The following is an 18,325-nucleotide window of genomic DNA, read 5'->3' on the forward strand; positions in this document are numbered from 1 at the left end:
CGTAAGTATTACAATTCAATAAAGTTATATACTAATATACTCGCATATTTTTCAAGAACATATTATATAAGTAATACACTCATAAAAACAAAGTGTATAAAAATTAATTATTTTATTGGTAGGTGGGTAAAATCATTTTACGCTACATGTGGCAATTTTCACAATTTGTACAGAAAGGGTTATTAACAAATTGTTAGAGTACAACAAGGACCCAAATTATGAATATATTTTCTATAGCATATTCAATAAATGCAAAGAGTTAGATTGCAATATGAATTTCAAATTTAATTTCTTGTATCTCATGTCCATTTCACTGCTGGCACAAAGATTTAAGGTTGTTGTTTTGAATTAAGCACAAAGCTACTCAATGAGCTATCTGTGCTCTGCCCACCACGGGTATCGAAACATGGTTTTTAGCGTTGTAAGTCCACAGACATACCGCTGAGCCACTGGGGGGCAAGATTTAAGGGAAGGTGGAACATCAGCATGATGGCTGATTATTGCTGAAAATTGAAATAAAATAGCCAGAAGCAACATATAAAAGACCACATCCCATAGTTTTGAGACTAAAAGATGTACACTTCACTAAAAAAATCAGGAAGAATGAGAATGCATATTCATTGTAAATAATATTCATTTTTTTCTGTCAAATAAGTTTTACAAATCAGGAAGAAGAAAAACCCTTACTTAGATCAAATTATTATTTTGTTTATGATAATGGATAAAAATACAAACAAACTAAAAAAAAATAATATTATTTTAAAACCAGTGGAGCTGAATTATGGGAAATTGAATATTAAATCCAAAACAACTTTAATTATTACCATTTTTTATAATATCAAACATCCAACTGAGAAAACTAATGTTATATTTGTTTGTTTACTGCTAAGTACAAATCTGCAGGACAAACTATTTGTAATATGGGTAGTTACTGCTTCATAAGTCGTTGTCTTTTTTATTTTACTTCAAGCTTGTTCAGTTTTCACATTTCAAACATCTGGAGTTTGATTCATACTTCCACCAAACTTGTTGGCCCTGTCTCTGTTATGGCAATTTCTCAGTGCTACTGTTTTTGAACTGCTGATCAGAGAGAAGGCAACTGTTTGTTAGCACCCACCACCATTTGATTTTATTTCTAGAACAATGTACTAATTAATTAATTGATTAAAATACCACTAACTGCTCAGCTATAGTGGTCAGTTTGAATATATTAGTTTACTTAGAAAGGTTGGCAGTGATTTCTTTTGCTAATTATATTTATATTCACTAACTTAATACATACGTCAGCAGCAGAAAGTATACAAGACTTTACAAATCTACCTATTAGAAATTTTATCATTTTATCTGCCAAAAACCAGACATAGGCCTGTCGATTGATACAAAACTAGAAGTGGTTACAGAACAGTTGGAAATGACTTACAGAATTACCTTTAGCCAGAATTATGAGTTAACAAACAACTTTTGAACCATTTACATTTGGACTCAGTCAGTTTTTGTTTTAACACCTAAATATTATACAAAAGTCTTTTATTCCAAATTTGTATGGTTTTTTTAAGACAGGATTATTATTAAGACTTCTATGTACCACAAACTTTAATAAAAAAAAGTAAAACCATCCTCTCTCTTATAGCTGGGCTATTTATTAATGAGTTAGTACTAGCATGACAAAGCTATAGTTCTATTCAGTTATCTCATATTTTGTAAACATTCTGGACTATATTAAGTCCATAAGAACCAATATTCAAAAGCCTTGTACTTTTCTGAATTTGATAAAGAAAAAATCCCACTTTACATTTGGGACACACCTCTTGATTTATATCATTTTGGTGATACTGTGCCTCACTGACTATACTATAACTGAAATGATGTTTATTTATACAATGGCTGATTAACATAGAAATATCCTCTGAATTTGTAAACACATTAGTAAGATTAAATACCAATAAACACAGAATGGAAGTAGCTAGATACTACATATCTATTATTTTTTTTGATAACACAGGTGGAAGGGGGGAGGGATAAGATGAGGATCATACCACTGGTAAGTGAACTACCAACCACAACCTAGTCTCTTGAGAATAATATTAAAAAAAATCATAAAATTGGACAAATTTAAAAAGCATGACAAAATACACCTTGACATGAGTACTGTCAAATGAGAAGTGATAATTTGGCAAAATTCAATAGGAGTGTCACATGTGTCTAGAGTGTGTGTCACACTACTTTTTGTTTGCTAGAGGGATGTTGCATGATGATTTACAGGGGAGATGCATTTGAATCAGTTGATTATAAGGTATGTAAATGCTCAAGACGTGTTGCATATGAAAAAAACATTTCTGTATGGGGAGCAACATTTGAGAGGGTATAATGTACCATACTGGAAGGCAATTTTTTTTCCCTTACTTTTTAAGAACTTTTCAGAATAAGGGCTTCTGGCTTGAAATTTATTAACTTTCTAAACTTTTATGAACTCTTTATACATATGTGATCAGGTGGAATTAGTGTGACTCGAGTTTATTTACCCATTTTTTTCAAAAAAATTATATGATTCTGAAATTTAGTTGGTAATTTGCAAACTTTTGGCTAATGAGATTTGTTCAACCTCAAACTTTCTTTATTATCTAGCTAGTGGTACAATAAAATTTGTTTCAGTGATCATCTGGGTTAGGGTTCTTTTGATAATCAAAATCCCTGTTCTGCAGATGATAGCATTGTTCCAATTGGTTTAGGGTGTAGTTTCTGAGTCTGTTGTTGTCCTAATTGTTTAGTCACAAAAATTTCTATACTTCACTGATGAAAAGTGAAAACTGCCTTCCTTATGTTAATGTTGTTTTGGCACTATATCATTTAATAATTTCATTACATGAAATGAAAGGCCTATGATATGTTCCTCCACCTACAAGTCTTATAATATGACAGCACTGTATTATTAAATAGTGTGGAACTGTGAACTTCAATATATAAATCTGTTAAACATATCACTAACACTTATATCTGTAGCAGATGACCAAACAACATGCTTTCCAGGGAACCAGCAGAAAACAATGAAATGAAAGAATGGAACATATCTTAGTTACCAGAACAGTGAAGAAAACAGTTTATAAGTACATCAATATGTAACAGTATAACTATAACTATATAAGTATATCACTATGTAACAGTATAACTATAACTGTATAATAGTATCACTATGTAACAGTATAACTGTAACTACACAAGTGTATTTATGTCTACACAAGACATTCACTGGACCTCTGCAAACCAGTCATTACTTTTACTGCAGCTTGGATATATTTTTTCCTCATGCTCCCTCCACCACATACTGCAACAGAGACAAATGTTTCCCACTCTCATTCAAAATTGCCATGCATGATGTATAGTAACATTAGACATATTCAGCTAAGTTTATTCACCACTCACACACTTGACATAGTTTATATAAACTTGTCACTGGTGTAATTTTTCTCGACATTAATCCCTTATTTTCCTTGTCTTTTACTTATATATATAAAACCCTGTATTGCTTAATTACATATCACAGCCAAAGAAAACAGTCAAAACATGTACATGATTATAAACCTGCGCAGTGACTTTCCGAACACCCTGTACTTAAAATAAACATTTGAAGTTTCCTATTAACATATTACAGTAATTTTAGAATGAACAAAGCATAATTTAAATTTAACATTATTCATCTATTTACATTTATTATCTTTTATTGAGCTTTCAGCTGTGTCTGAATAACAGTAATGCCACAAAAGTTGCAATCACGTGACACATGAGCAGCTCATGTTATCATATCCAACAGTGATCTTAAAAAGTACAACTGTTTTAGTTTTTTACAAATAGTGCACCTAGTGTTTTGTAAAATATAATCACATTTCAGTTACATTATGTATGTATGTATATTATTACTATTTTCAAATTAATTTTAAATTTCAGTCATTATTCATAAAACAGAAAACTATGTGAACAAATATAGAAAATAATTATCTTTGCTACCTACAAATGTTAAGGTTTATACTTGCTTGGCATAAACTGTAAACATTGTTAAATTTGGCACGAGAAAAATATAAAACAAAATAATCTTTTAAATTTTATATATGCATTTTGAAATGACAAAAAATATATAAATTATTATGTAAATGCCATAGAATTTCACTGCAATGTATCAAGGCTACCAACTAAGCAGCATTTGGGTCTAAAAAATACATCCAATCTCCATTTTGTCTATATTTAAAAAAGGTGGTTCTTTAGTACTTAAGCCTTGCAAAGGCTGAGAAAAGAATGTGAAGGAGAAGTCTGAGCTTTTGATTTGCTATGTATACCTCATGAAGTGCAGTGGGTTATGTGTAAAAATATGGTTTCAAAAATGGAAAAGGAGACAGAGCAATTATGGTGGATTCATTGAACAGAATGATATCTCAGGACACAGAAAATATAAGAGGTTCTTATTTTATATTCCAGCTTGCAATATTAATAATTTGAGTTTGTAACTCATAAGAAACTAGAGATGTTGTATTGTGAGCTTTATAAAATGTAATATGACCAAACACATCACATGACAAAAAAAACTGATATTTAGCAATCTTATTTTGATATTTATTTTCAAATTAAGAAATTAAATAATGTATAGTTTTATGCCAAATTTACTGACATGAATTTATAAAATAGTAGTTCAATAATATTTTGAATATAACTCTACAAACATGATAACATGCCCTCTGCCTCCAATCCATAGGAAAATTTGCCTCCATGGGGTTAATCACTACAAAAATTATGCTTTGCCTGAGTAGTAACAATATTATAATAAGTAATTTACATCAGTTCCATATTCCTTGAAGGGATAGTAAATTAATTAGAGAGGAGACTTAGGGAGTAGACATCACAATTTTCATACTGTATAAAATTAAGAACTCAAACTGACATAATATTACATGTTTTAACATTTGATTTATTAACTTTATTTGTGACCATCTTTATTTGAAGATGTTGATACTACTATCATGATATTCTGTAAAAGGGTTGCAAAGTGCAGAAAAGGGTGCTTGTATAGAAAATGTTAAACATAAAAAAATATAAAGACAAATTAGATTTAAAGGAAAAAATAGTAAAATTTATCAGAAGATGTTAATTCAACAGTGTTTGTAAAATGCAACATAACCCTGAAATTGTCAAGCAAAGTCATTCAGCATAGATGTATATGATATAATGATGAATTTGTTCGATGAAGAAAAATTCTGAGTGTGAAAAACATATACTTATACTGTGTAAGAAATTTAGCAATAAAATATTTTGTGAAATAAACAACCTAGGCACACACACCTTTTCTTTTCTGATTTCTCTAATGTAGTCATAACTCGGTCATAATACTTGGCTAAATGGAAGTGACCTTCTTCCCATTCAGGCTGAATGGCAACCACATCTCGGTACATTAGAATAAGGGCATTACTCTCCAAGACAGCCGATTCTTCACTATATTTGGCAAGCATTAATGTTGCCTAATAAAGATAACAGAAAGTGGTATTACAATAAATGAACTTAGTTATCTTAAATTATTTCATATGCTCTATATTATTCATGTGGTCCTAAGCAAAATTTATACAGAGATGGAACTACCACAATATTCAGATTTGAATTTAGTCAAAACACCCAATCTACATTATGATTTTATATCTACACACTAATAACCCAAATGGAAGGAGAAGATACCAATAGTTTAGGGTGATGGAATAATATTTTACATTATTTGATCAGACTGAAGCTTCAAATTTTACAGTTGAATAAACTATTAAAACTCTGGAGGATTTAACAGTGTAACAAAGGCAGTATATATTTCACAAAAATATTAGATATTTTGAAATGAGAATGGAAAACTTCAGCTTTCTTAAATCATAACTTACCATTAGAAAAGTTAAAAATGAAGCACTTATTATGTATTTTTGCTTTTGTTAAAATACCCAAAAAAGAAATACCATTGTTAACTCTCTCAACATGGGCTTGGTTGACTTGACTGACCACAAGACCTCTTTGCACTCATTTCTACTCTTTTTATATTTAATACTTCTAACTTTCAATACAGTGTATCTGTCCTCACAAAATTTGGCATACTTTCAGTTAACATTCCAAGTCATTCACATACAAAAATCATATCTTTAGTGAAGAATTAAAAAAAAATACAATGGAGATTTTTTCACGAATTTATTGAGCATTTACTTTGAATAGTCCACAGGCAAAGTAATTTTCATATTAAAATAAAAAAAATACTTTTTGTCACCTCAAGAATCTCAAATTTCCTTTGTGTAGTCCCTATAATCTCCTAAGTAATACATTTCAAACAATTTTTGTTCCAGTAAAAGTTTATAGTTCATGTTATTTTCTTTACCCTATCTCAAAAATAAAATCAGTCAATTTTAGATACCTTGTAAGCACCAGAAAAAAAACAACCAAAAAAGTACCCATCTTTTCTTTCTAGAATGACTTAAATTGTAACATAAACCTACATTCTTTTATCCCAAGTAGTTTTAAGCTCATAGCAGAATAAACCTACTTATAACTAAACCACTAACCCACCATTATGAGATGTTAATCACCTGGGAAACATGCAGTTCACATTACATTAATGAATTACATTACTTGTGAGTTGCTTGCTCATAAAAAAAATATTACTTAATTTGTCTGAACTAAACTACACTAAAAGGATACTTATTTTTACACTTTAGTTACTTTTATAAATAAACATAAAAATAAACATGAAAAATAAAATGCTTAATCATTTTCATTTTTTCTTGCTATTGACTATTAAAGAGACTTCATCCTAATTATGCTAGACTCCTAATAGTAATGCATTTAATAATTTGTATTTAATTAAATAATGCACCAAACAATATAGATTTCTCAAAATTTTCCCTGGCTTTCCGGCTATGTGACAAAAGTCGTTACAAATTCATTCAACGTAGTTGTTAACTTTCTTGTAAGAACGACGTTTGTACTCGAAATGACATCAACATTTCAGAACATTGTACAATATGCCATTTGATACATAAAAACCTTGACTTTCTATTGATCATAGGTAACATATCATTAAATATAGAGAGAACAACTGATGAATTATGAAAGGCATGATGTGACAGGAAGGGTCTGATTTTCTCTTTGATAGCTCTGTAACCAAACAGAATTGAAGGCTATAAAAAAATCTGGTTTGTCTGAGTCATGATGAGTTTATAGAGAGAAATTTACTTTGAATTTTTTACTTTTCTGAATAGTGGTTGATAAAATATGAAAGATGACATGCTAGAAGAAAAGGTGTCAGAACAGAAGAAATACATGATTTTAAATATTGTAGAATTTAAAACTTATACACTATTAAAATATGGATTATTAGCTATGCTATTGTAATTAGTATAACACAAACACGAAGTAGTTTAATAAACTTCTGAATGTAAGACACTTAAACTTTGTATCTTATACATTAAAGAATAACACACAATATTAAAATAGATAAACAATCAATCACATTTTAAATTCAGGCCAACCTACAGCCTATAAAATGTTGACTCTATTTGGTTGGGGCCAATTGAAAGTGTGAGAGTTGGCAGGCCATAACATTTCTTTCTATAAAATAAGCAAAAAAGAGTCCTTTATATTTTCTACCAACTATAAAACTAATCAAATTTCTATTAAATTGTGATATAGAAACTCTTAAATTTAATAACAGATGAAAAATAATTCATCAGATAAAAAACAAAAACTATCAAATTTAAGCACTATAATTTCATGTCATGAGCTGTATAGTGAGTTGGTGAACCAAATCTGACCTGCAGGCCACATGTTGTATACCTCTGTTCTACATGTTTAATATTTTCTACATTATCATCAGCAAAAAGTATCTAAGTAATGTAACATAAGTGTTAAAACTTCTGTATAAGTAGCATCCATTATTACCTTGGCACAAGCAGCAGCCTCTTTCTGTTTTTGAGATGGGTTATTCTTGAACTGAGAAACATCTGGAAAATGTTCCTGAATTCCTTTCTGAAGAATATTGATAGCTTGTTCCTGTTCATTCTGTATAACAAGTCACAAAATAAGCATACAGGTACCAGAGTACTAGCTGGCTATTAAAATTTTAGAAACATGACAAGTTTGCATATCATATAACTGATATCAATATCTACTGAAAACTTAAAAACATTTAAAACCTCAATTTTTATATACATATCAATTTTGACATAATTTTAAAATAATATTGATTTACTACTGATTCACATGTATGTTTCTACAAATATCTTGTACAACATCCATTTTGAAGATTCTTTACTTGATAACACTGTGTTATCAACCCTTCTGTTTCATTAAATTTTAATATCACCAGAGGAAGAGTGTTCAGGCTATTTATCATTTTTTGTGGTATAAATTTTTATTCTCCATTTTTCTTTAATACTAGACCACAGTAAGATGTAACAGGGTCATTCAGTACAGTGGTTACAAATCTACATTATCACGAATAAAATACAGTATTAGGCCTAGATGAGTAATAACAAAATATTATACAGATAGATCAAAGACTAGATTATCCCAAGTACAGTTCAAGAAAAGAACTAGTTGAATAACAGGATTATTCTATACAGAGATCTTAGTTTACACTATCACAAGTACAGTTCAACATTAGGCACAGTTGAATGGAAACAGGATCATTTAATACAGTGATCTAAGACTATATTATCACAAGTACAATTTAATATTAGGTTAAGAAAAGTGACACATGATCATTCAATTTGAGGTGTTATAGTTTAAAAGTCAGATATAACTTTTCAATCAGTAGGGGAAAAAATATATAGAAAGCTAGTACATCAGAAATATATGATAATATTTTAAAATGTAAGATTTTTCACAGAAAACTTACTGTTCATTATTTTAACCCAAACCACATAACATTAAATACTCAAAACAAATCAAACTCACTTTAAACTATAAATCTTACAATTCAAGAGAGCAACACTCATTTGGAAATTGTTAACTTTCATGTAATCTAAAACCTACAGTGTTGAATTTGTTCACAAGTAAAAGTAAGTTGAAGTTAATACCTACATCAATGTGCCCTCTATCTTATATTGATAGTGTTCATAAACACCTCCGCACAATACTGACATTTTTCGAGATAGACCCAATCCACAGTCCCTCCCTCAGACATGAATGTCTGCATAGACTGTGGACATACTAAAAGAAATATATAATACTAACAACATAGTGAGGAACTGCACCACAGCCACAACAGGCATGTTACACACTCAGAAACTAAACTGTGCAGTGGATGTGGAACTTGAAATGATATGTTATAATCACTGGCCAAGCCCCAACCACATATCCAAGGTATCACTGTTCAGGGTTGGAATCACAGGATCATGGTTCCTAAATCCCATGTTGGTGGATAAGGCATTTGGATCATAATATATATATGTGTGTGTGAGACAGGATGGATCCAAACCCATAGCTACAGAGTGATGCATCTGGAATCATAAGAAGTAAATAAATAACACCAATGTGGACAAGCCCTTTCCTCAAACTGAAGAAGTCCAAAAGCAAAACCACAGATTTGGAATAACATGACACTGCATGCAATATTTAACCTGAGGAAACAGAACTTATCCAACCTGAAATTACAGACACTCATCCTCTCTCCCTAGCCAAGTGGGCAGCATAAATTCCATTTGTCCCTGGAATTACTGGAAAGATATGGAACAAACTGTGATGAACCAAAAACACAGAATGGGACTACACTGCATCCACAATTATGAAGTGACAATGAACAATGTACTGAACCAACATTAATCAAGAAGAAAGACCACACCAAACCCAACTGGATAGCTGAGCGTCGAAACTGAACTACTCTTACGAGTAAGCTCCTGTTTAAGCTGGTGCTGCTCCTACCAAAATCTGGAAAAAAAAACAACACTCAAAATCCTGAGTAGAAAGGTTTCTAACTGGGGGCAGGGGTAGTGCACATTAGAGAAGTCCTAAAAAACAATGCTCTAGAATCAGCAAAGTAAGTGAACCAAATTTCCTAAATTTCTAAAAGCACACTGACCCTGATTTATTCAATCCACTGATGCAGAGATGGGGAAGAACCCCTTATGCTTTATTCATTATATTTTCTGAGTGGTAATCCAGCATAGTAGAGTAATACCACTCAGTCTGTCTCTGTGTGGTTGTATGTGACACCACATTTCCACAGAACCTGTAACAACCTAGATAAAGTATACTGTGTCAGTAGTTGCTAGAGTGAATTTGGTTTGATAAAAGCACACTTGATTGGGCAACACTCACCAAAAAGTAGAATTTTGAAATTAAAAAAAAAGAGAGAAGATTAGTGATGAAAATACTCACCTTTCAGTATAACCTAGCAGATGAGGTTAACATAGATGTAGGGGTAGTAAAAAACCCTCAAAGAAAGATAATGCCAGATTATGTAAATAATGTGAGATAAAAGTATTGGGGAAGGTTCACACACAAGCTCAGAATGTCCTCCAGTGAGCAATTCAACTGGGCCACGATGAACATAGAAATGTGATGAATCTGATAAGTTGAGACTTGTAGAATTTTCCTTGCCTTCAGAGAGAGCCCATATGGAAAATCAATATGGATCAATTCTACACAATAAATAAAAAGCCTCATCCCATTGAGGTAACCAGAGGTAAGCCCTGGGAAACTCAGAGAGAAGATGGATCACTACCCCTCATCCCATTGAGGTAAATAAGCCCTGGGAAACTAAAGAGACACAATAAATAAAAAAGCCATTGTCCAGCACCACTAAAACCTTTAGTTTAGGCAACCTAACACCTCAAGGCCTTCATTAGACATAAGAAACAATGGGGACCCATCATTTATATGTGTGAAAATAAAGAGGTCAGATGAATCAGTGAAAAGTATTTATCCCTTTCCCTGGCTGCCAGTGGTAAGGTAAGGAGGACCTATCTGGGTACAGAAAACATGGGTAGAATGAAAAGTGTCCTCTGTAAGTGTAATGCAAATAACTCTGACTGGTGATGTCCACAGGCCAGAAGCAACATAAAATAAACCCTAAGGGAAAAGTGGTACATGGTATATGAGATAAGGGTTGATTAGGCCAATCTCGTGCAATCAACAGAATACGACAAGAGATTGAAGAAATCATTGCTAGGAAGCTGGGTAACAGATCAATCAGTGGGTAGGTGTATAAGCACAATCCAGTCCAGTTATGACTGAATAGAACTATTGTCAATGCCTAAGGGTGGGTTACTAGAGACCAAAAGGCTGGTAGTTGAGTGTTCCAAAGAAAATGAGAAGTTTTAGCTCTGATAATAAATTCTATCTTTTTTGCTTTAGAGAAATAGTATCTGACTGTGCTGTGATGCTGCTACTAGTAGCAAGATGTCCATGTAATGGTGTGTGCACAGGCCCAGGGTATGGGGTTAATTAAAAAGATTTGTAAACTTTAATAGTCAATAGCAAGAAAAAATGAAAATTGTTAATCATTTTATTTTTATGTATATTTATAAAAGTAACTAAAGTGTAAAAATAAGTATCCTTTAGTTTAGTTTAGGCAAAATAAGTAATAATAATATTTTTTCATGAGCAAGCAACTCACGAGTAAATTTAATTTATTAATGTAACGTGAGCTGCATGTTTCCCAGGTGATTAACATCTTATAATGGTGGGATAATGGTTTAGTTATAAGTATATTTATTCTGCTATGAGCTTAAAACTTCTTGGGATTAAAGAATGTAGGTTTATGTTACAATTTGAAGTCATTCTGGAAAGAAAAGATGGGTGCTTTTTTGGTTGTTTTTTTCTGGTGCTTACGAGATAGCTAATATTGACTGATTCCATTTTGAGATAGGATAAAGAAAATAACATGAACTATAAACTGTAAACATATGGAACCAGTGTGAGTTTAAAGGGCAGAGAGATGACCTGCAGCACCAAACCCTTGTGCACAAAACATAGATAGTAGCAGGATGACTTCACCATGGAAATGTGTAGATAGGCATTAGCAACATTAAACATGGTCAACAACATTCCCAACAAAAAAACACCAATATAGAATGAGGAATGACTCCACCGTGAACTGTGGAAGATTTAGGAATTGATTTAAATGAAAAGACTGATGACAATATGGGCACAACAAATATACAGAAATAAACCTTAGTAAGAACTGAAACAACTCTCTCAATCACTCCAATGACCAACACATCTCTGATAACCATGGATGGAATGAAGTTAAAACATTTGAGGACTTGCAGGAAGTGAAATACTATAAGATGATGAAAAAATGGTAGTGGATATGAGAAATGAATGATCAATTCTGATGCAAGGGCCTGTAGTACCCATGGATCTGTGGTAAAGGTTTTCTACATGTACAAAAATTAATGTAGATGAGTCCCCACAGGACACAAAGGAATACAGTAGTCATTTACACTGCTGGCAATACTCCAATCAATTGAACATGGAACCCTGTAGATAAGGGCATAAAATATTGTAAGTAATGATGAAACAAGGGGTTGTTGTTAGGGTCAGGACAACATTGGAACTAGACCTCCTGTAAGAGCTGAGGAAAGTCAAGCAACCAACAACTAAGACGAATGCAGATGGGTGACATAAGCCCTTGAATATGAAGGGTCTGGAATGCCTGCAAAAATCAAGAGTTTGAGAAAAAGGACTCATATAACACATGGAGGTTGTCAGTAAGTAGACAAATGCCCTCTAATATGTTTCAATGAAATACCAGCCAAGAAATTCAGGAAAGTGTTGAAGTCGACAACTGAAATGAGGAGAAAAAAAAGTGTCCATACAGTAAATATTACAGTGTTAGTTAAGGTCAAACAAATCCTACAAAACTGTGATATATTCAGATTAAGCATAAACTTCTTTATGGAACTTCACATTTTCAGGAGCTGATCTATTCTCTGAGAGTCTAAACGTGTATCTACCTCATGATAATGAGTTAAACATGCTGTTCTGACAAACATGGCAGACAAGACATAGCTGTCCCTTTACAAAACTGAGCAATAAACATCTCTTATATGAGCCTCAGTATCAGGGAATGGAGGGAGGACTAAGTACTCACCAAACTGAGCAGTAAACATCTCTATATGAGCCTCAGTATTAGGGAATGGAGGGAGGACTAAGTACTCACCTTCAGACCTTTCCACCCCCAAGGAAAACCCACCAAGTAATGACAAAAAACATGACACACTGAATGAACTAAGTAAAGAAAAGAAGTTGGTAAAAGGTGATCAAAATTAGCCTCATTAGAAGCAAACAGATGAAAGGAAGGCACAAGAAAAAGCAAATCTAAATTCTCTCCAGAATGTCCAGGATCACCTAAAAGTTCAGCATCACAGTCCCCTGGAGACCACCACATCAAACCTATGTTTCCACCTTACTACAGATAAGGTCATGGACAGCCTCAACTAAGAGCGACTCCTTTCCCAATTTGGGAGCAATGTTATATATCAGAGGTGAGATAGGAGAGGCCTAATTTGTTTCCATGCTGGATACATTAATTCATGAATTCAAGCTGTAAACGTACATACCAAACAATTTTTTTTTTTACTTCACGAAAGTCAAATATATAACCTGAAAAAATGCATAAAATATCTTCAACAACTGTACTACATGCACCTGTTACAAAATGCTTATATACAGTTTTAAAACAGAGATCACATTGATGTAGGTGAAAAGTGTGATGAGACAGATTTAAAGGTGAAATAAAACACTGGAGCAAGGGAGAAAAAAATCAGACCTATACTTAGATGGACAAAGGAAAAGAAACCATAGCAGCTGAATAATAACTGTAAGGTAAGAAGATATAAATATATTTTGGAAATTTTATTTTTGATGTAATGCAACTCACATTTGAACTAATTGTTTCTTTTTTAAGAGGTATAAGATACTAATACTGCACTGATGTGGTTCTAATTTGAGATAACAATCATATGCATAAATAAAATTTATTTATTTACTATTAGTTCAAAAAATGCAAGTTGACAGAAAACTGTTATAACTAAACACTAAAATTTGCCAGTAAAGTGCCAAAATAAATAGACTGCTGTAACATTTTTGTTAATTACAAATTCATCATTATAATCTTCACAAAAACTCAGATTCAAAGTAAATATTACAGTTTAGAAATACCAAATGTTATGGTGTTTGATGAGAAAACATTTTTTACTGCCTCAAATATAAAAATTTTTCACTTCCAAGGTTAAATTCTTAATGCTTTTAAGTTCCAGAATCTTGTACTTCCAAATGTATACATTTAGAACATACAATGTTCATAATTTAACAGTTTCAAAGTTTAAAAAAAGTGACATTTATAAATTAATAATTTTCAAATTTACTACATTATAACATAATAGTTCAAAAATTTTAAATCACAGCAAAATCCTGGAGCTTCCAATTTCACAATTTTGGCATTTCAAAAATATTAAAAAGAGGTACTTTAAATAATTTCATCAAAAGTTTTACAAACTAAGAACAGTATCTGCTTTAATAATTACAAAAAATATTACCACTGAGATTTATATTTACTTTATTCCAGTTGCACTTAGACTTTTCCACAAATGTCTCAGGTATGTTTAATACTGAAGCTTCTAGCAGACAACTATAAGCCCTCTGTTGATGACCACTTCTAAAAAACACAGGTTGAAAATACTATTCTGAAAATTAATGGACATGATTCATTGTACAGTTAATGGGTTCTAATCATAATGTATGCAATATAATAGTGCAATTAATTATTACATAATTAATATAATTATGCAATTAATTATTACACAGATACTTCTTAGTTTTTAATAACAGTTAAATCTAATGATATAATTTAATTACAACTCATTCTTAAATAAATTCTTCACTTAGTGTATGGTACTAATTCTACAGTTATCAGATGAATTACTATCAAATATAATATTTATGCTAATGATTCAAATCTAGTACCAGTTCTGGACTTTAGCAGTGAACTTGAATACAAGCTATTAATATGCACAAGATTAGTTGATGAACACATGAAAGCTTCAAGCATGTCAAGAACTTGAAGTGGCTATAAAAATACACGAGTTAAAACAAAGAGCATTTATTATCATAAAAAAAACAAACCTAGATACAGCACTTACAGATTCCTGTGCTAACAAACTTCCAAAACAAGCACTGAGAAACTAATGTCCCCATAAATTAAATCAATTATAGAAAGCATGGTGTCCTGAGACTCGTTGTTGAATGTTTATGCAAAGCTACACAAGAGCCATCTGCACTAGCCTTCTCTAATTTTGAGTGATGAATTATATAGAAAGCAATTAGTCAATACCATCCACCACTAACCTTTGTCAGACTGAATAGTGGGACAGACTGTCACAATATATAATGTTCCCACAGCTGAGAGGGCAAACATGTTCAGTAATGAGGTTCAATCCTGTAATCTGTAGATTACGAGCTGAAAAGCCTAATTATCAAGTTTCAGATGTAATTTCTACATGACAGTTGCATGAAAGAGCCTTCTGTAATGGAGACTGTGCTGTCAGAATATTGTCAAGATGTACAATCGTAAGACAGAACACAACTATGTGGCAACATGAGCTGCAGCACTCCAACAAAATCATTGACTCATTCTCTGTGTTTGAATATTTTTAATAGGGGTATACAAGTTTAGATTGATTGATATCCTAGGTAGATTATGTATGATATCAGTAGTAACCAGATGTATACATTTATTTGTATTACCTTTTGTTATATGGGGTTCAAGTCCTATTATTTTAGCATTACTCTAAGAAGAAAACTATATGTCAGAGATTTCTCTAAAAACACATATACAGGATATGTACACAATATTAAGTCAGAAAAGCATTTAGAAGCCAAAAACAACTGTAATTAATTTGCATCAAATCACCTAACAGAGAGAGATCATATACAGCATCTTCTGTGGATTCCAATATGCTGTAGAAACATCAAGACTAAAAAACACTAGAATTCAGAAATATAAGAGATACACAGTAACTGGTAAAAGTAATCTATTATAAAAGCCCACCATGCCACAGAATAATTCCACCTTAAAGTTCAGAAAACTGCTAGTGGGGTAATTGTCAAATTATCAATACAATATCATTTTCATATTCAAACCCAGTTCTGCACAAGAACCATATCAATCCACACACACAAAATGTTATCCTCATCACCTCTTATGCCAGACTTACAGTCCCCTGAAACATGTATGTTGTATTTATTCACTTATGTACAGAAAATGTGAGATAGAAGAACATAATCAAATATCTATCAGATCAACTGAAACAAGCTTTAGTTTCATTACATCCATCAGTAGGCCTCCATATTTCTGTAAAGTTTGAGGTCTGTACCCTCACGATTTTGGACATTTTGCTACTCTGGTATCAAGCTAATCCCTAAAAATTAAGCTACTTCATAAATAATCTATTCTAGACAAAGTTCAATGGTTCTTACAATATTCTGAGTAATGGCACACATTTAAATCTCCATTATCATACTGTTGACAAAAAGAGAAATAAAAGCAATGCCAGATGGTAAACAAAATTATTTTTGAAACAGTATGATTTGGTTTGTAATGTCCTCTTTTGTTTGATCATTCCTGTATAAAACTTATGGACCTTATCTATGAAGATAGAATCATTTTAAATATGAAGTTTTCTTTCAAACTTATAACTGGGTTACAAATAATACATGTCTTTTAACTTGACATAATTTTAGGCTAAAGTGACAATGCATAATTAAAATATATATGTAAAAACGGCTGGTATGGGCAGAGAAAAACTCTATGTAGCAGGTTTTTCTCACCATCATGGATCATAAATTATTTCTTTAACATTTTACTATGTGACACTAACAACAGAATCAAAAAGTCAGATTTTGATGAGAAATACTCCCCCAACTTAACTCAGTAAACTGGATTACGAATTTGTTTTTTCAAAACTGCATTTAGTTTAAATTTTCATCAGAAGCTTACAACCAAGGTGTGCTACTTGTATAAATTGTGAGACTAATATATAACTTTACTGTGATTATAAATTAAAATATTTTAATAAACATTAATGATTCTGTTAATGTGAACAAAGTGTTAAAAGAAAATGATACCCCATAAACACATTATATAATATTCTCTCTGTGAGAATGTACATAAAAGCTCAATAATGTCTTACAAAGAATTAGAAATGAGTAATAACTTCTACATGCATGCACTGACAGGTTTAGGAACTTATCAATGTGATATCTTCAGTATTAGTGGCGCAGGAAGGAGAGAAATAGGTGGAGTGCTTGACTAGACACGCAAAATGTACAATGAGGAATTTAAAGTATAAGAAGCTGCTAAAAGTGTTTCCCCCCTGCTGTCAAAGTCAGCTAAGTCTGTAAAGATTTAGGGCATGTCCTCACCAGAAAATTGATATAATAATTTACAGTTGCTATGCATGTAAAATATGTAAAAGTGGGGATGTTACAACACCTCCAGGTCTGATGCCTCTGAAATACTCCATACACATTTCAGAGAAATGTATGTTACTATATGATATTAATGAAAGAATAGATCAGATTAATAATTGACTGAAAAGTTAAAGGAACAGTACAGATGAGGTGATTACAAGAATTTATTTGCAGTGTAATAAAACCTACTTTCTGGCAAGTTTTGCACTTTGTAACCAGCAAGTTACGATTTCGTAATCAATCTTTTTGGTCTGCTCAGGAATGTGGTTCTTGGCTATTGTAAGGAGAACCCGGTACAGATTAAGAAGAGGTTCCTGATAATGAAGTGAGAAGTGTAAAACAAAGAAGTAAAAAAAAAAAACACTCATGAATACAAAATATTATTTCTAATTCAAGATCTCCTCTACTAGGTACTGTTTAAAGGGAAGTTAACTACAATTAACAAACATTTATAATCATAAAATATAATTCATCTAAATTTTAGCCTTTAAAATAAAGAATTAAGTAAAAATAGACAAATATTATATGAAAACCAATGAAACAGTTGTTATAATTAAAATGGTATATCTTTAAGTTTGGGTCATGGTATTTCAGTAAATTTCATTTCTATATTACTTTTAATTATTTCTAGAGAGACAAACAGAACTATAAGTGCCTGTTCAAGGTTAGATTAATAAAATTTTAATCTTTGTTTTAATGTAGACTTTGATTATTAGTATACTAATTATTTTAAAACGTTTGTGTATATGATCATTAAATGATTCTTTATTATTTATATTGTATAATCTGCTTTAAACAATTTATGTTTTTAAACTCAGAAATGTGTTCTCGTACCTAAAAAATG

General features: G+C 31.6%; 1 protein-coding gene across 1 annotated transcript; it reads right to left on the reverse strand.

The window, feature by feature from the left end:
* Positions 1-135: 135 nt before the first annotated feature.
* On the reverse strand, positions 136-17,849 carry LOC143242281 (serine/threonine-protein kinase ATR-like). The gene is made up of 5 exons (XM_076485647.1): positions 17,671-17,849; positions 14,569-14,668; positions 7,945-8,064; positions 5,326-5,501; positions 136-1,080 (listed from the first exon to the last, which is right to left on the reverse strand). The coding sequence occupies exons 1-5, from the start codon at positions 17,847-17,849 to the stop codon at positions 990-992; spliced, it is 666 nt and encodes a 221-aa protein (XP_076341762.1). The 3' UTR covers positions 136-989.
* Positions 17,850-18,325: the final 476 nt, after the last annotated feature.

This window comes from Tachypleus tridentatus, unplaced genomic scaffold (assembly GCF_004210375.1).
Source record: "Tachypleus tridentatus isolate NWPU-2018 unplaced genomic scaffold, ASM421037v1 Hic_cluster_2, whole genome shotgun sequence".
NCBI lineage: Eukaryota > Metazoa > Arthropoda > Merostomata > Xiphosura > Limulidae > Tachypleus > Tachypleus tridentatus.